The sequence below is a fragment of the Eriocheir sinensis genome, chromosome 29 (assembly GCF_024679095.1).
Source record: "Eriocheir sinensis breed Jianghai 21 chromosome 29, ASM2467909v1, whole genome shotgun sequence".
NCBI lineage: Eukaryota > Metazoa > Arthropoda > Malacostraca > Decapoda > Varunidae > Eriocheir > Eriocheir sinensis.
The window spans coordinates 16421478-16438030 of NC_066537.1; the positions used below are offsets into that span (position 1 = coordinate 16421478).

Consider the following 16553-nt stretch of genomic DNA (forward strand, 5'->3'; position numbering starts at 1 on the left):
AATAAGATGTGGATTTTTTGTTATATACCCTATGAAGCAATTGTCGGTGAATAAAAAAATAAAAATAGAAATGTTCGCGGCATCTCATCCTGGACGATGATTGGGTAGCGTCTCGATAAGTTCCGCCTCTTCCTCAAGTCTAATTAAGCCCCGCCCCATCCTCGTCTGCCCAAACCGACGACTTCACACACCTCATTCCCACCCTGTTTCCTGACCCCAACATTCATTTTTACGAAAAACTGAGACCACCATCATCTTCCTGAGAAAATTCTGCATCACATTAGCATAAAATTGTAACAATAATGTAGAATTCCACATAGGAAAATCAGAGTTAAGTAAACTATGGAGTAAACATTTTTTTGTACTTATTTCCCTTCAACTCCTTAGTACTCAGCTGGTTTTCGTCGCATCACTTTTTTTAAGCACAGATCCTAAATCTGTATGCTTTTCTGCTTCTGATGGTGTCTGGTTCGTCACGAGGTAAAAATATTCATAGGGTCAAAATCGCCTCCGAACATAACCCGCACCGTGACGTTATAGGGTGAAGGCCAGCTCAAGGTAACGAAGTGATTTTATTGAATATAAATTGTCCGTTATGTCAGAGAAATATAATAAGTTCTATGTTATTAATTTTCCTGTTTTTTTTTTTCCTAGTAGCCAGTTCATTAAGTCCTGGTTACTCTGCCCGAAAAATCTTTGTTACCCCAAATATGGGGGGGGCTGCACCCGCTCCAATCCCCCGACTCGTACGCCTATGGACGGAGTGCACTAAAAACGGACAGAGAGAAGCGGAGAGCGTTGGGGAAGACCTTTGTCCTGCTGTGGAGTAATCTGGCAGCTGATGATAGAGATGATTAAGCAATTTCTTCCTCCTCGGTATGTAAAGTTACCCAATGTATCTTTCAGTATGACAAGGGATGAGATAAGTAGCCATATTCTCAAACATTTCACACACACACACACACACACACACACACACACACACACACACACACACACACACACACACACACACACACACACACGCACACTTTGGATAAGGCTTTCGCAGAGGTTATTGATATTCCCATAAGCTTACAGTGAAAGTTTGACAAGGCTTCTGCACCATGAATGTAAAAAAACACTCATGAGAACCAGACTAGTCTCCTTTGTGGCTTCTGGTAAAATTTATTATGAGAGGCGAAAGCGTCTGAGATTACGGGCGCAGAACATGCACTAGAGTAGGAAGGAGCGCAAACAACAGACAAAAAGTGGAAAACGAAGGGGAGAGCTTTTGTCCTGCAGCGAGACCAACATGATTAATGATGATAATGATGATGATGATGATGATGAGCCGCTGTTTTCCTCGTCAATATGTGAGGGTTCAGCGCGTCTCTTCACACTTTACCTCCAACCTTTCGTAGAGTGAGTGACCTGCAAGAATCTCAAGTGGTCTACATTCCAAAAGTTTCCAGCTTCCCGCCATGCCAACTCGTCCGGCCGTCTTCCGTGTCCCGGCACTTTCTCCCGCCCGTCCTTTTCCTCCTGTACAGTCACTAACCTAATGTATCATGAGCAACGTCGTCTACAGAATATATAGCCCAGAATATATAAGAATAACCCTCTACAAAACATACTATAAGAATAACCCTCTACAGAATATATAAGATTATCCTGTCAGTTTCTCCACTTCTGTGTTGGTGGCTTAATTCAGACTGGCATGACTTCAGTATCTTCTTCCCAACGCTCTCTTTGTCCTTCTTCCCCTTTTTGGTGGTGCTGTTTTTCAATGATCTAAATATACGTGACTTTCTTTCATATTTCTGGTTCCGTTACGATGATTTCAGATTGGTATCACTGCAACATCTTCCCAGCGTTCTCTTCGTTCTTCATAATAATACGTTTTTACTAGACTAACACGTCACGCTGAGAGCAATGTTGTCCGTGGATTTTCTGCTTTTTACTGATCCAAGCACAGGTGACTTTTCTCTATTTCTGGTTCTGTTATGATGGTTTCAGACTGGCATCATTTTAATATCTTCTTCCCAACGCTCTCGTCTTGTCCTTCTTGTCCTTTTAGGTGTTTATTTTTCACTGATCTCAGCATGCGTGACTTTTTATATTTCTGGTTCTGTTACGATGGTTTCAGACTGGCATCTTCTTCCCAACGCTCTCGTCAATATGCTTCTAAATACCTGTAAGGTCCAAAGCCTAAAAAACGTGGGGGTAATGAGGGAAGACTCAGGCCCGTATTATCAGACGCTTTCAAATCTCACATCAACAATTTCCAAAGGCCGCAGTGGAGTTTAGTCGGATTGTCATGAGTGTTTTTTCACATTCATGCTACAGAAGAATGATCAAACTACCACCACTGTCATAAACTTACCCCTAGAAATACCTACAACCTCTACGAAAGCTTTGTCAAATATGGGTGTGTAAGCCCTGAAATGTTTGAGGATATGGACTTCAGACTCATCAAAAGCCACCTCGTTTCTGCTTCAAGTAAGAGAAAAAGTAATTCCCCACAACCTCTATGAAAGCTTTGTTAAATATGGGAGAGTAAGCCCTGAAATGTTTGAGGATATGGACTTCAGACTCACCAAAAGCCACCTCGTTTCTGCTTCAAGTAAGAGAAAAAGTAATTCCCCACAACCTCTATGAAAGCTTTGTTAAATATGGGAGTGTAAGCCTTGAAATGTTTGAGGATATGGACTTCAGACTCACCAAAAGCCACCTCGTTTCTGGTTCTAGTAAGAGAGAAAGTAATACAGCACAACCTCTATGAAAGCTTTGTTAAATATGGGTGTGTAAGCCCTGAAATGTTTGAGGATATGGACTTCAGACTCATCAAAAGCCACCTCGTTTCTGCTTCAAGTAAGAGAAAAAGTAATTCCCCACAACCTCTATGAAAGCTTTGTTAAATATGGGAGAGTAAGCCCTGAAATGTTTGAGGATATGGACTTCAGACTCACCAAAAGCCACCTCGTGTCTGCTTCTAGTAAGAGAGAAAAGTAATTCCCCACAACCTCTATGAAAGCTTTGTTAAATATGGGAGAGTAAGCCCTGAAATGTTTGAGGATATGGACTTCAGACTCACCAAAAGCCACCTCGTTTCTGGTTCTAGTAAGAGAGAAAGTAATACCCCACAACCTCTATGAAAGCTTTGTTAAATATGGGAGAGTAAGCCCTGAAATGTTTGAGGATATGGACTTCAGACTCATCAAAAGCCACCTCGTTTCTGCTTCAAGTAAGAGAAAAAGTAATTCCCCACAACCTCTATGAAAGCTTTGTTAAATATGGGAGAGTAAGCCCTGAAATGTTTGAGGATATGGACTTCAGACTCACCAAAAGCCACCTCGTTTCTGCTTCTAGTAAGAGAGAAAGTAATACCCCACAACCTCTATGAAAGCTTTGTTAAATATGGGAGTGTAAGCCCTGAAATGTTTGAGGATATGTGGTTCAGACTCACCAAAAGCCACCTCGTTTCTGGTTCTAGTAAGAGAGAAAGTAGTACCCCACAACCTCTATGAAAGCTTTGTTAAATATGGGAGTGTAAGCCCTGAAATGTTTGAGGATATGGACTTCAGACTCACCAAAAGCCACCTCGTTTCTGGTTCTAGTAAGAGAGAAAGTAATACAGCACAACCTCTATGAAAGCTTTGTTAAATATGGGAGAGTAAGCCCTGAAATGTTTGAGGATATGGACTTCAGACTCACCAAAAGCCACCTCGTTTCTGGTTCTAGTAAGAGAAAAAGTAATTCCCCACAACCTCTATGAAAGCTTTGTTTAATATGGGAGTGTAAGCCCTGAAATGTTTGAGGATATGGACTTCAAACTCACCAAAAGCCACCTCGTTTCTGCTTCTAGTAAGAGAGAAAGTAGTACCCCACAACCTCTATGAAAGCTTTGTTAAATATGGGTGTGTAAGCCCTGAAATGTTTGAGGATATGGACTTCAGACTCACCAAAAGCCACCTCGTTTCTGGTTCTAGTAAGAGAGAAAGTAATTCCCCACAACCTCTATGAAAGCTTTGTTAAATATGGGAGAGTAAGCCCTGAAATGTTTGAGGATATGGACTTCAGACTCACCAAAAGCCACCTCGTTTCTGGTTCTAGTAAGAGAGAAAGTAATTCCCCACAACCTCTATGAAAGCTTTGTTAAATATGGGTGTGTAAGCCCTGAAATGTTTGAGGATATGGACTTCAAACTCACCAAAAGCCACCTCGTTTCTGCTTCTAGTAAGAGAGAAAGTAGTACCCCACAACCTCTATGAAAGCTTTGTTAAATATGGGAGTGTAAGCCCTGAAATGTTTGAGGATATGGACTTCAGACTCACCAAAAGCCACCTCGTTTCTGCTTCTAGTAAGAGAGAAAGTAATTCCCCACAACCTCTATGAAAGCTTTGTTAAATATGGGAGTGTAAGCCCTGAAATGTTTGAGGATATGGACTTCAGACTCACCAAAAGCCACCTCGTTTCTGCTTCTAGTAAGAGAAAAAGTTATACCTCACAACCTCTATGAAAGCTTTGTTAAATATGGGTGTGTAAGCCCTGAAATGTTTGAGGATATGGACTTCAGACTCACCAAAAGCCACCTCGTTTCTGCTTCTAGTAAGAGAGAAAGTAATTCCCCACAACCTCTATGAAAGCTTTGTTAAATATGGGAGTGTAAGCCCTGAAATGTTTGAGGATATGGACTTCAGACTCACCAAAAGCCACCTCGTTTCTGCTTCAAGTAAGAGAAAAAGTAATTCCCCACAACCTCTATGAAAGCTTTGTTAAATATGGGAGTGTAAGCCCTGAAATGTTTGAGGATATGGACTTCAGACTCACCAAAAGCCACCTCGTTTCTGCTTCAAGTAAGATAGCGAGTAATACCGCACAACCTCTATGAAAGCTTTATCAAATACGGGAGTGTAAGCCCTGAAATGTTTGAGGATATAGACTTCAGACTCACAGGACGCAAGCTCATTTCTGCTTCAAATAAGAAAGAAAAAGTAAAGCGGAAATCTATAACTTGCTGTGGTTTACTGTGGCATTATTGTGAATTATTATGGCAAGATCACAGCCCATGACTGACTCCCAACGCATCAGTGCCATCCCGCTGGTGTCATCAGAAACGAAAGGAGGACGACGTACAATCCACAGATATTTGACTCATCAGAAAAAGCAAAACTGGATGACTAGTGTTCCGACAATCACCGCCCCCATCACCACTTTTGTACCATCACCGACACCTGGCAGGAAATAAAAGTTAGACCTACATTCTCCGGACACAAAATATAGCAGGCACAGACATTCAGTAAGGCACAAAAACCGAGGATGACAAGTCTGTTCCCCCGCCCAGCCAGGCACCACCCTCGCAACAACCGGTCACCCCCTCACACCGGCTGGCGGGTGACCGGTTGAGATTATCGCCAATCACTTTCACTGCTCAGCTTCCTTACATTTCGGAGGAGACTTGACAGGAGAGCATCCACCCCCTTCTCTTCTTGTCAGTAAAAAAGGAAGTAAGTATATATATACCGGCGGAGTCTGTCTTTCCAGCATAACCTCCTCCGCCGCCACTGCACAATGAACGCCAAGGTGAGCCCGGGAAATCATTACACAGCCTCCCCCTACACATCTGTCTCCACTCACAGCCATTTTTTTAACCTTTTCCTATTTCGACATTGCTTGTAATCAGGCCCAGGTAGTTCAACCATCCCTCACATGTCTTAGGGGGATAAGGTTGCTAGGCCTCTACAAGACTTTCAAAGGGGCATATTTTTAAACGTTTCAGGGCTCACAAACCCACATCTTCAACGTTTCAGGGCTGACACACCCACATCTTAAACGTTTCTGGGCTGACACACCCACATCTTAAACGTTTCTGGGCTCACACACCCACATCTTAAACGTTTCAGGGCTCACACACCCACATCTTAAACGTTTCAGGGCTCACACACCCACATCTTAAACGTTTCAGGGCTCACACACCCACATTTGATAAGGCTTTCGTAGGAGTTGTGGGTATTTCCATGGGTAGATTTATGACCCTGGTGGTAACATGACAAAGCTCCTGTACCATGAACGTGAAAAAACGCTCATGGGAACCTTTCTGATAACTTTTGTGGCATTTGGAAATATTTGTTGCGAGAGGAAGAAGCGTCTGAGAATGCCATCCTTAGCCTTCTCCGAGCACAGCATTCTTTGTGGTTAGCTCCAGCAGTCCGGCATCCCCTTGCATCTGATCACGGGGACGAGCCTACGAAGCTTCAACAGGAATAAGCCTTACCTATCACACCCTTATGTCTGGTCACTGGTATTCGGCTCATACTTTTCTACACGAGTAAGCCTGTCTTGGCATTGACCCTTTAGACATGGTTACAAGGACAAAACTCTTAGAGCAGTATTACTAAACATTTCGTCGCCCAAGAACACATATTTGACAAGGCTTTCGTAGGAGTTTTAGGCATTTCCAGGAGTAGTTTTATGAGCCTGGTGGTAGTTTGACCCTTCCTCAGAAGCATGAACCTAAAGAAACACTCATTAGAACCCGTCTGACCCCCTCTTTGACCCTTAGAAATAGTTGACGTGAGAAGCCAAAGTATCTTATAATACTGACCTTACACTTATACAAGAATTAACCTTTTTCGAGCTCTCCCTTAAGTCTGGTTACAGGGATAAAGCTCAAATACTTCTGTAAAACCGTTTTTAAGCACCCATTTATATCTGCTTACAAGGATCCAACATTTCTATCCTACATCCCTATCCTACGCTCCTATATGAGTACCCAATTTTAAGCACCCTTTAGGTCTGGTTAAAGGGACATAGCTGCTGGACATTTTCAACACTGAGGCCTATTCCAGCACCCTCCAAAACTGAGTCCAGCACCATATGATAAAAAATGCTGACTTTATAATCAGCATGCTGCCTCTAACGGTGTCTTGGTATCTCTTATCTATTTCTCTTAATTATCTATCTATTGATGATTAACGTCACATACTGCCATTTTAGGAGCAGCGAGTAGCGTTTTTTTTTATTATTATTGTTTCTTTTTTTGTGTGCCCTTGAGCTGTCTCCTTTGTTGTAAAAAAAAAAAAAAAAAAAAAATCATCTGTTTCTTGTACCTTCTGTTGGTTGGTTGACATTTACATACTCGGTTATCAATTTCTTCCGATTCTTCATACTGTCCTATCTATTTCTTTAACTTGACGTGTTGCTAATAAAACCTTCAAACTATCTATTTCTTCTACTCTCTGCTGGGTGGTTGACTTTTACATACTCAGTTGTCAATTTCTTCTGATTCTTCATACTGTTCTATCTATTTCTTTAACTTGGCGTGTTGATGATAAACTTTTCAAACAATATTTTTTTCGACCCTTTGCTGGTTGGTTGACTTTTACATACTCAGTCATCAATTTCTTCGGATTCTTCTATTTCTTTAACTTGGTGTTGATTATATACCTTTCAAACTATCTATTTATTCTACTCTCTGCTGGTTGGTTCACTTTTACATACTCAGTCATCAATTTCTTCGGATTCTTCTATTTCTTTAACTTGGTGTTGATTATATACCTTTCAAACTATCTATTTATTCTACTCTCTGCAGGTTGGTTCACTTTTACATACTCAGTCATCATTTTCTTCCGGTTAAATAACTGTTCCATCTATTTCTTTAACTTGACGTGCTGCTAACAAACCTTTCATACCCTTCTATTCTCCACTTTTTGTATGTTCACTTTCATAAACCTTGTGAACTATATCATATCTGCCCACTCATCCTATTCAGCTTTTTCTCTACTCCTACGTGCTGTTCATTAGCCTTTCTTACTCTTATTTATTACTTCAACTCTATTTCCTCCTGGTAAGTTATTCGCTCTCTTTTATCTATCTGTCTATCTTGATCCGGCCACTCAGCATGCTCATCTTTTTCCTTCTCTACGTGTTGTTCATTAATCTTTCATACTCTCTTATCTATTTCAACTTTATATTTGTTACTGGTAAATTCTTGGTTCTCCGTTCTCTCTCTCTCTCTCTCTCTCTCTCTCTCTCTCTCTCTCTCTCTCTCTCTCTCTCTCTCTCTCTCTCTCTCTCTCTCTCTCTCTCTCTCTCTCTCTCTCTCTCTCTCTCTCTCTCTCTCTCTCTCCCTCTCTCTCTCTCTCTCTCTTCCCCGTATTTTCCATAACTACAGTGGTTGTAATGTAGGGGATGTTCTATAACGCCCCTCTATCCTGCCTTTGCCTCCCGTTGCCTCTCCCTCACTAATCCTTCTCCTCCTCTCTCCCACACAGGTCCTTCTCCTCCTGGCTCTCGCCGCCGCCGTCGCCGCAGAGTCTCGTGAGGTAGGTGACAGTGCCGCGGCCCTATCACACATGTTAAGGCTTGACTGGAGTGCCTGAGGGTGATAGATGTAAACACTTGGTGGTGGGTCTCTGTAGTCAGCATGATACGTCTTTTATCGCTCTTTTGATGCTGTTTTTGTAAATGTGTGAACTGCATGTCTCCGCCCTTCCCACGGTTTCGCAACTCAAGACTTTCTACTCATACTCAAGCTCATCATTCTATGCTGTCCGACTTTCTAATGCAAGAGTTGATAAATATCTCCAGTCTTTCATCCATCTCACTGGTGGTAAACTCTAGAACAGTCTTCTTTCTCCTGTATTTTCACCTGTCAAGAAGGGAAGCATCGACACCTCTAGTATTACGCCAGAACCTTGTTTCCGGTAGCTTCTTCAGTCTTACTTTACGGGGGGCTCTTTCCTTCCTGGATAACTTCCTAATAATTGAAAATCTTCGTTCCTTCCACAGCAAACTTCTCTTTCCTTGCGGTCCTACGGCCGCCCCTCCTACGACCGCTCCTCCGAAGAATCCTACGGCCAATCCGATGAGTCCAGGGAGGCGAAGTACGAATTTAGTTACTCCGTCAAGGACTACTACGGTAACGACTACGGCCACCAGGAGAAGCGAGACGACGACTTGACGGAGGGCTTCTACTACAACCACCTGCCCGACGGCCGCCTGCAGAAAGTGACCTACTATGTGGACGGCGACTCCGGCTACGTGGCCGACGTCAGCTACGAGGGCGAGGCCCGGTATGATTCCGGGGAGTCCAGGGAGTACTACGGTCGACAGAACTCCGGCTCCCGGGAGTCCTACAGGCCGCCTTACGGCTCTAACGAGTCCAAGTAAAGTAAGCGTGGCTGGCTGCGGGCTGCGTCGGCTGGGCTGTGATGTGTCGAGGCTTGGCACAGCCGCCGCGACGCTGACGGCTGCTGCGCCAAGCCTGCTAGTCTCGCTTTCTGTGACACCATGTGTCTTCACCTCTTGCTTTGTTATAAGGTTTTGAATACTATTTTGATATAAGAAAATTAAGAAAAAAGACAAAAAGGGTTTATCTGAAAGTTGAGAAAACTACTTTACAATAAAAAAATAAAATATATAAAACGAAATTCTGTTGTTGTTGTTTTTTTCTTATCTACGCCGCAGCATTAGGCTGAGAAGACAAACAACTTTGACACAGAAAAAAGAACGAGTTTGGGTTGTTTTCTCCGGTAACAGTTGTGGCGGCGGAATAAAGGCCAATAATGTGCTTGTCTGCCATAATACACCTCCGCATACGAGGCACCGAGGAGGAGGTCCTTTGTGGAGAACGGAGATAACACCTTTCCATAAGAGGATGGGGCAGCACACACATTTCCCCAGCGACAGGCAACACACACTCCACCCCGCCCCACCCCGCCCTGCTCCACTTCCACTCTCACACCGCACATCACTCGCCGCTGAGAAAGTTATAAGAGGGAGGCCGCGGCACCTCTTACCTCCTCTTACCTCCGAACCCGGGTTATGTGGGGCGACCTGACTCACTGACGGACTGCCTGTTGTGGAGGGTGAAAGAGGCGACTTGCAGAGACTGAACTGAGATGACTGATTCTGTTTGTGGTGACTGACGTGTTGGCTTGGTTGTGTTATGTTAAGGTGAGGATAACGCACGAATGAGGTAGGTGTAATGAGAGAGAGAGAGAGAGAGAGAGGGGGGGGGGATAAAGAAAATAGAAACGAACAAAGAAAGAAAAAAAGAAAAAGAAAGAGACAAATAAAACAAAAAACAAAAAAAACAGAAACGACGAAAGAAAGAAAGACGGAGACAAAGAAAGAAACAAGAAAGAGAGTACATATTTGTTTCCCTTTCGACTCACTTCCTTATAAACGCCAAAAAAGTCACAGCACAATAATAAGGAACAACACAAGCACAGGGAACTTTCACACTCACCGAGATTCATCCCTCTGGCGGCCATCACTGGAACCAACCTTGATCGCTACATTTTTGGTTGCTTCCTTATGCTGCTAATCTTCTGTTCTCTTTATAGAAGCAACGTGTTTCAGTTTCTGTTTTTTGTTTCTTGCGAGTGTGTGTTTATTTCTTGGTCTGTTTCATTCACGGTAAAACAGTCTCCCGTCCTCTCCTTTCTGTGCTTCTGCAATTAATACAAGAATGATGCTTGCTGTAAATATATGTATCATTCAATAAATCATTCAGTTTAAATATACTTTTCTTATAATGGTTACCTCAACCCGTACTCATAATAATACATGACTATCCACCATTTTAAATACATATATATATAATCCTAAACGTAATAATTATAAGATGAGGATATCATATATTTCACATGCTATTATCTGTAAATTGTGCAAATGTACACTTGATCATATAAATGTCAAATCAAATCAAACTCTATTTACCTTAAGTTCAAACTTATCTCTTATTGCTCTTAACAACTTGCGTCTAATTTATTTGCTCCACACCTGAGTCCCGCCACGCTTCTGGTTTTACATAGCACACACCTGTAAAATGAGATAAACAGAAACAGTCAGTCAATTAGAAAACTAAAAATACAAATAAAAACGCAAAATATTAATAAGAAAATATGAAAACCGACAAAAAATAATACCTGTAAAGAGACAAAGACAAATAGTTAATCAATAAGACAACATAAAAAAAACATATGAAAATCAAAATAATAATAAGAAAATAATGAAACGTGACAAATAATAAACACCTGTAAAAAGACAAAGACAAATAGTTAATCAATAAGAAAACATAAAAACATAATTATAATAAACGTCAAATAATAATTAGAAAAACATAAATAGTGACAAATCAATCATACCTTTAAAAACGAACATGATGAATCAATGAAGCATAAAATATACAATAAACGCAAAAATAATAAGAAGAAATTCATGAAAACAGTTAAAAGAAATAGTAAGTACCTGAAAAAAAGCATAAAAAACGGAAATAGAAAAGTAAAAAATAAATATAAAAACAGGCAAGTCAAAAACATGAAACAATAATAAAATAAATGATAAAAACAAAGACAGCCACTAGCAACACTGAGCCCACGCGTGTCGCCTGCCAAAATACACTGATGGCAACACTGGCAAGACAAACACCATACGTCAAGTTGAAGGAGACGAGAAATAAAGAACAACAACAATGATAACAACAACAACAACAACAAAAATTACACCTCTCAGTCTTCCATCCCACATAAAACAAAACAAAAATAAGAATCACAATTTATTACACGGGACGAGAAACACATCACATTAAAACAACAACAACAACAACAACAACAACAATACACTCCTTGGTCTTTTGTCTCCTTCAGTAATAAATAAAGAAAAAAGGAAATTACACTTTATTACACGAAGACGAGAAACGCAGGTAAAAAAAAAAATCACCTTTATTACACGACAGAGAGAGAGAGAGAGAGAGAGAGAGAGAGAGAGAGAGAGAGAGAAGGGACTAATGCCTTTTTTTTTAATGCCTGCACGGCGTGGTTGAGCAAGCGACCTGTTCAAGTGAAAGTGATCTCGTTAGTGTGTGTATGTGTGTGTGTGTGTGTGTGTTGGGTATACCTCTCTCTCTCTCTCTCTCTCTCTCTCTCTCTCTCTCTCTCTCTCTCTCTCTCTCTCTCTCTCTCTCTCTCTCTCTCTCTCTCTCTCTCTCTCTCTCTGATACACACACACACACACACACACACACACACACACACACACGCAAACAAAGCAACAAGAAAGAAAACCAAACAACAAAACAAACAAACGAACAAACTGTGCGGAAGAAAGAAAATGACAGAAAAGACAAGAGAGGAAAGGAAATAAAGGGAAAGAAGAGAAAAGAAGGAAAGACTAAAAGCAAATCAAGAGAAAGGGAAAGGAGGTACGAACATATGCACCTCGTTTGACCTTGGGGAAGTGTGTGTACCAAGGTCGTGTGTGTGTGTGTGTGTGTGTGTGTGTGTGTGTGTGTGTGTGTGTGTGACGCCCAAAACTCCTCCCACAGACTCCTCCTCCTCCTCCTCCTCTTCCACTTGCATTCCTCCACCCGTTTTTTTTTTCTCCTCCATTTCCAGTCCACATCTCCTTCCCTCTTTCCTCTTCCCCTCCCTTCTCTCCTCTCTTCCTCCTCCATTTCCTTCCTTCCTTCCCTCCTTTTCCTCCTCCCTGACCTTTTCTTTTTCTCGTCCCCTCTATCTGAGTTCTCCACCCTTCCTTCCTCCCTCCCTTTCCTCCTCCTTTCTTTTCCTCCCGCTTCTGTTATTCATTTCACAGTTTCCTTTCTTCCTTCTTATCTTCTCTCTCTTATCTCCTTCCTCTCCTCTCCCTTCAGTCTTTCCTCCCTTCTCCTACTCCTTCCTTCCTTCGCATCTTCTCTCCCTATCTACATCATCCTCTTTCTTCTCTCCTTCCTCTCCCCTCCCTTCTACCTTTCCTCCCTTCTCTCCATCTCCTTCTTCCTTCCTTCGTATCTTCTCTCCTTCCTCTCCTCTCCCTTCTACTTTTCCTCCTTTCTCTCCATCTACTTCTTCCTTCCTTCGTATCTTCTCTCCTTCCTCTCCTCTCCCTTGTACCTTTCCTCCCTTCTTTCCATCTCCTTCTTCTTCCTTCCTTCGTATCTTCTCTCCATGTTTACATTATCCTCTTTCTTCTCTCCTCCCTCTCCTCTCCCTTCTGTCTTTCCTCCCTTCTCTCCCTCCCCTTCTCCCTTTCTCCTCTTCCGATCCTCTCTACAAAATCTCTCCTGCCCTTCTTCCATCACTTCTTCCTCCTCTCTCCATCAGTCTTCTCTCCCTCCCTCCCTCCCTCATCTACATACCCTCCTGTCCATCTCCATTACTCCTCTTTTCTCTCCCCCCTCCACCTTTCCTCTGTCTCCCTCCCTTGCCTTTCCTCCCTTCCCTCTGTACATGTAACCTTCCCTCCCTTCCCTCCCTCCTCCTCCATGTATTTTTTTCATCTCTCACTCTCTCTTCCTTTCCTTCCCTTCCTTATTGCAACACATGACAAGGTAAGGGTGTGTAGGAGGAGGAGGAGGAGGAGGAGGAGGAATGCTGGACGGATGTGGGGCAGGAAAAATGAGAGAAATAAGAAAGGCGTAAAGAAAATGGGACGAGACAAGAGAGAGAGAGAGAGAGAGAGAGAGAGAGAGAGAGAGAGAGAGAGAGAGAGAGAGAGAGAGAGAGAGAGAGAGAGAGAGAGAGAGAGAGACTAATAAATGAATGGAATAAACTTGGTGTGTAAACGCTGATAAGGAATGATAAGTTTATGTAATTAATTTTTTTACCATTAATATTCTTGCTTTGTGTTTGGTACGAATTTTTAAGTGATTTATTTTCAGCATAAGTTTTTTTGTCGGTAACTATTTATAAAACTGCCTCGTGCATGTGACTTCTTGCAGGAGCTGAGCAAATAAACAAAAAGAAGAAGAATCAGTCGCTGCGTTGATAGACAAAACTGTGAGGTAGAAGGTAATTTGACTCTCCTAAAAAAAAAAATATATGATAACAAAAGCGAATATAAGTGGAAGGGTCACTCGGCCAGGTCTCCTCTTTATCCCCTCAAGTTAAATCCGTTCTGCTTCCTTTCTTTGAGCGTTGGAACACTTTTTTATGAAGGTAATTTGATTCTCTTAAAAAAACAAACATATGATAACAAAAGCGAATATACGTGGAAGGGTCACTCGGCCAGGTCTCCTCTTTATCCCCTCAACTTAAATCCGTTCTGCTTCCTTTCTTTGAGCGTTGGAACACTTTTTTATGAAGGTAATTTGATTCTCCTAAAAAAAAACCATGATAACAAAAGCGAATATAAGTGGAAGGGTCACTCGGCCAGGTCTCCTCTTTATCCCCTCAAGTTAAATCCGTTCTGCTTCCTTTCTTTGAGCGATGGAACACTTTTTTTATGAAGGTAATTTGATTCTCCTAAAAAAAAAAAACCTATGATAACAAAAGCGAATATACGTGGAAGGGTCACTCTACCAGGTTTCCTCTTTATCCCCTCAAGTTAAATCCGTTCTGCTTCCTTTCTTTGAGCGATGGAACACTTTTTTATGAAGGTAATTTGATTCTCCTAAAAAAATAAACATATGATAACAAAAGCGAATATAAGTGGAAGGGTCACTCGGCCAGGTCTCCTCTTTATCCCCTCAAGTTAAATCCGTTCTGCTTCCTTCCTTTGAGCGTTGGAACACTTTTTTTATGAAGGTAATTTGATTCTCCTAAAAAAATAAACATATGATAACAAAAGCGAATATAAGTGGAAGGGTCACTCGGCCAGGTCTCCTCTTTATCCCCTCAAGTTAAATCCGTTCTGCTTCCTTCCTTTGAGCGTTGGAGCACTTTTTATCACGGCCGCCACTATAAATAAAATACGCCTGTGCCACTATAGGACTGGGGCCATCCGGGAGGCCCTTCAAGACTGTCTACCACCACTACAGGGAGCACCTAAAAAGATAAATGAAAGCAATGAACAAGTAATTGACTGATTGATTGACTGACTGACTGATTGATGTATGTGACCATGGCGGCGCACTCGTATGGTCAAATGTCTCCGAATAAACCATTTATAAGGACTGACTACACAACTAACGTATATAATTGAAGGAGAGGTAAAAAGAATTGAGATTATTATTTTGACTATTATTTTTTGTCAAGAGTACAGCAAGAAGAGAGAGAGAGAGAGAGAGATGGAGGAAGGAGGGAGGGAGGGAGGAAAGGAGGGAGGAAACGTTATATATGTAGAAGGAAGGTACAGTTGGGGGGAGGAGGAAAGACAATGTGAATGTATATCTCTGTCCCACCACTTCTATAATTAATTAAAAAATATAATCATCTAAATTATCTCGTCCTCTTCCTCCTCCTCACACATTGCTTTCACTTTCATTCTCTCTCTCTCTCTCTCTCTCTCTCTCTCTCTCTCTCTCTCTCTCTCTCTCTCTCTCTCTCTCTCTCTCTCTCTCTCTCTCTCTCTCATCTCAGGTGTTTGGGGGATGCTGTACAGGCGGCTTATAGCGTCGGCACTCCTCCCTCTCTACCTGATTCGCCTCATATAATAATAATAATAATAATAATAATAATAATAATAATAATAATAATAATAATAATAATAATAATAATAATAATAATAGCTGTATGGTGTTAGTTCGTTAATTGTTCTGATGTAGTTGTTTATTGGGCACCTGTCTTAAGTCTTGCCCCATCCCCCCCTCACACACACACACACACACACACACACACACACACCTTTCTCTCGTAAACACACACAAATACGCCACTGTGTTGTAACAAGCTGCACTTTGTTTGTGAGGGAGGTGTAGTGAAAGGAAGTTATGCATACAAACAGAGGGAGAAAGACAATAAAAAGAAGTCGCCAGGTCTAAAGAGAAAAATAAAGTTCATGCAGACACAGATGCGGCGAGTAAATGTTAAAGGGAAATGCATGATATGAACAGCGAACTGGTTTTGACACTCCCTCGGAAATATCAGAAAACTTTTAAATCGACCTAAATAATGCCTTTCTTCTTCGCTCAGGAGTAATAATAATAATAATAATAATAATAATAATAATAATAATAATAATAATAATAATGACAAAAATAATAATAGTAATGATCTCAGTAATAATAGTAGTAAAAGTAGTAGTAGTAGTAGTAGTAGTAGTAGTAGTAGTAGTAGTAGTAGTAGTAGTAGTAGTAGTAGTAGTAGGAATAAAAATAACAAGACGCAAAAATATATGAATAAAAAAATAAAAATCATTATGGAATTAAGAAAGAATGAAAATAATACATCAAAAGAATCTCTCTCTCTCTCTCTCTCTCTCTCTCTCTCTCTCTCTCTCTCTCTCTCTCTCTCTCTCTCTCTCTCTCTCTCTCTCTCTCTCTCTCTCTCTCTCTCTCTCTCTCTCTCTCTCTCTCTCTCTCTCTCTCTCTCTCTCTCTCTCTCTCTCTCTCTCTCTCTCTCTCTCTCTCTCTCTCTCTCTCTCTCTCAGAACGTAAACTGACAAGGCAACTCTAGGGTAAAAACGATGTTGGATTCGCAAACAGACAGACAAACAGACAGATACAGACAGAAGAAGAAACTCATATGAAAATCCATCAAATCGATTATCCTCATAGGGAAAAATTATGCCCCGAGATATTTATTTTCCGTTTGATAGCAAATTAGTCACGCACTCAGCTGAAAACATTAACACTACGGCTGACACGACTGGTAACGATAATCAGTAAAGAGCCTTGAAGCACAGAT

The 16553-nt window shown here is 41.4% G+C and overlaps 1 protein-coding gene across 1 annotated transcript; it reads left to right on the plus strand.

The window, feature by feature from the left end:
* Nucleotides 1-5467: 5467 nt before the first annotated feature.
* LOC127005174 (uncharacterized) lies at nucleotides 5468-9419 on the plus strand. Its single transcript, XM_050873848.1, has 3 exons — nucleotides 5468-5565; nucleotides 8256-8306; nucleotides 8773-9419. Exons 1-3 carry the CDS (start codon nucleotides 5554-5556, stop codon nucleotides 9151-9153), a joined length of 444 nt encoding a protein of 147 aa, XP_050729805.1. The 5' UTR covers nucleotides 5468-5553; the 3' UTR covers nucleotides 9154-9419.
* The last annotated feature ends 7134 nt before the right edge of the window (nucleotides 9420-16553 follow it).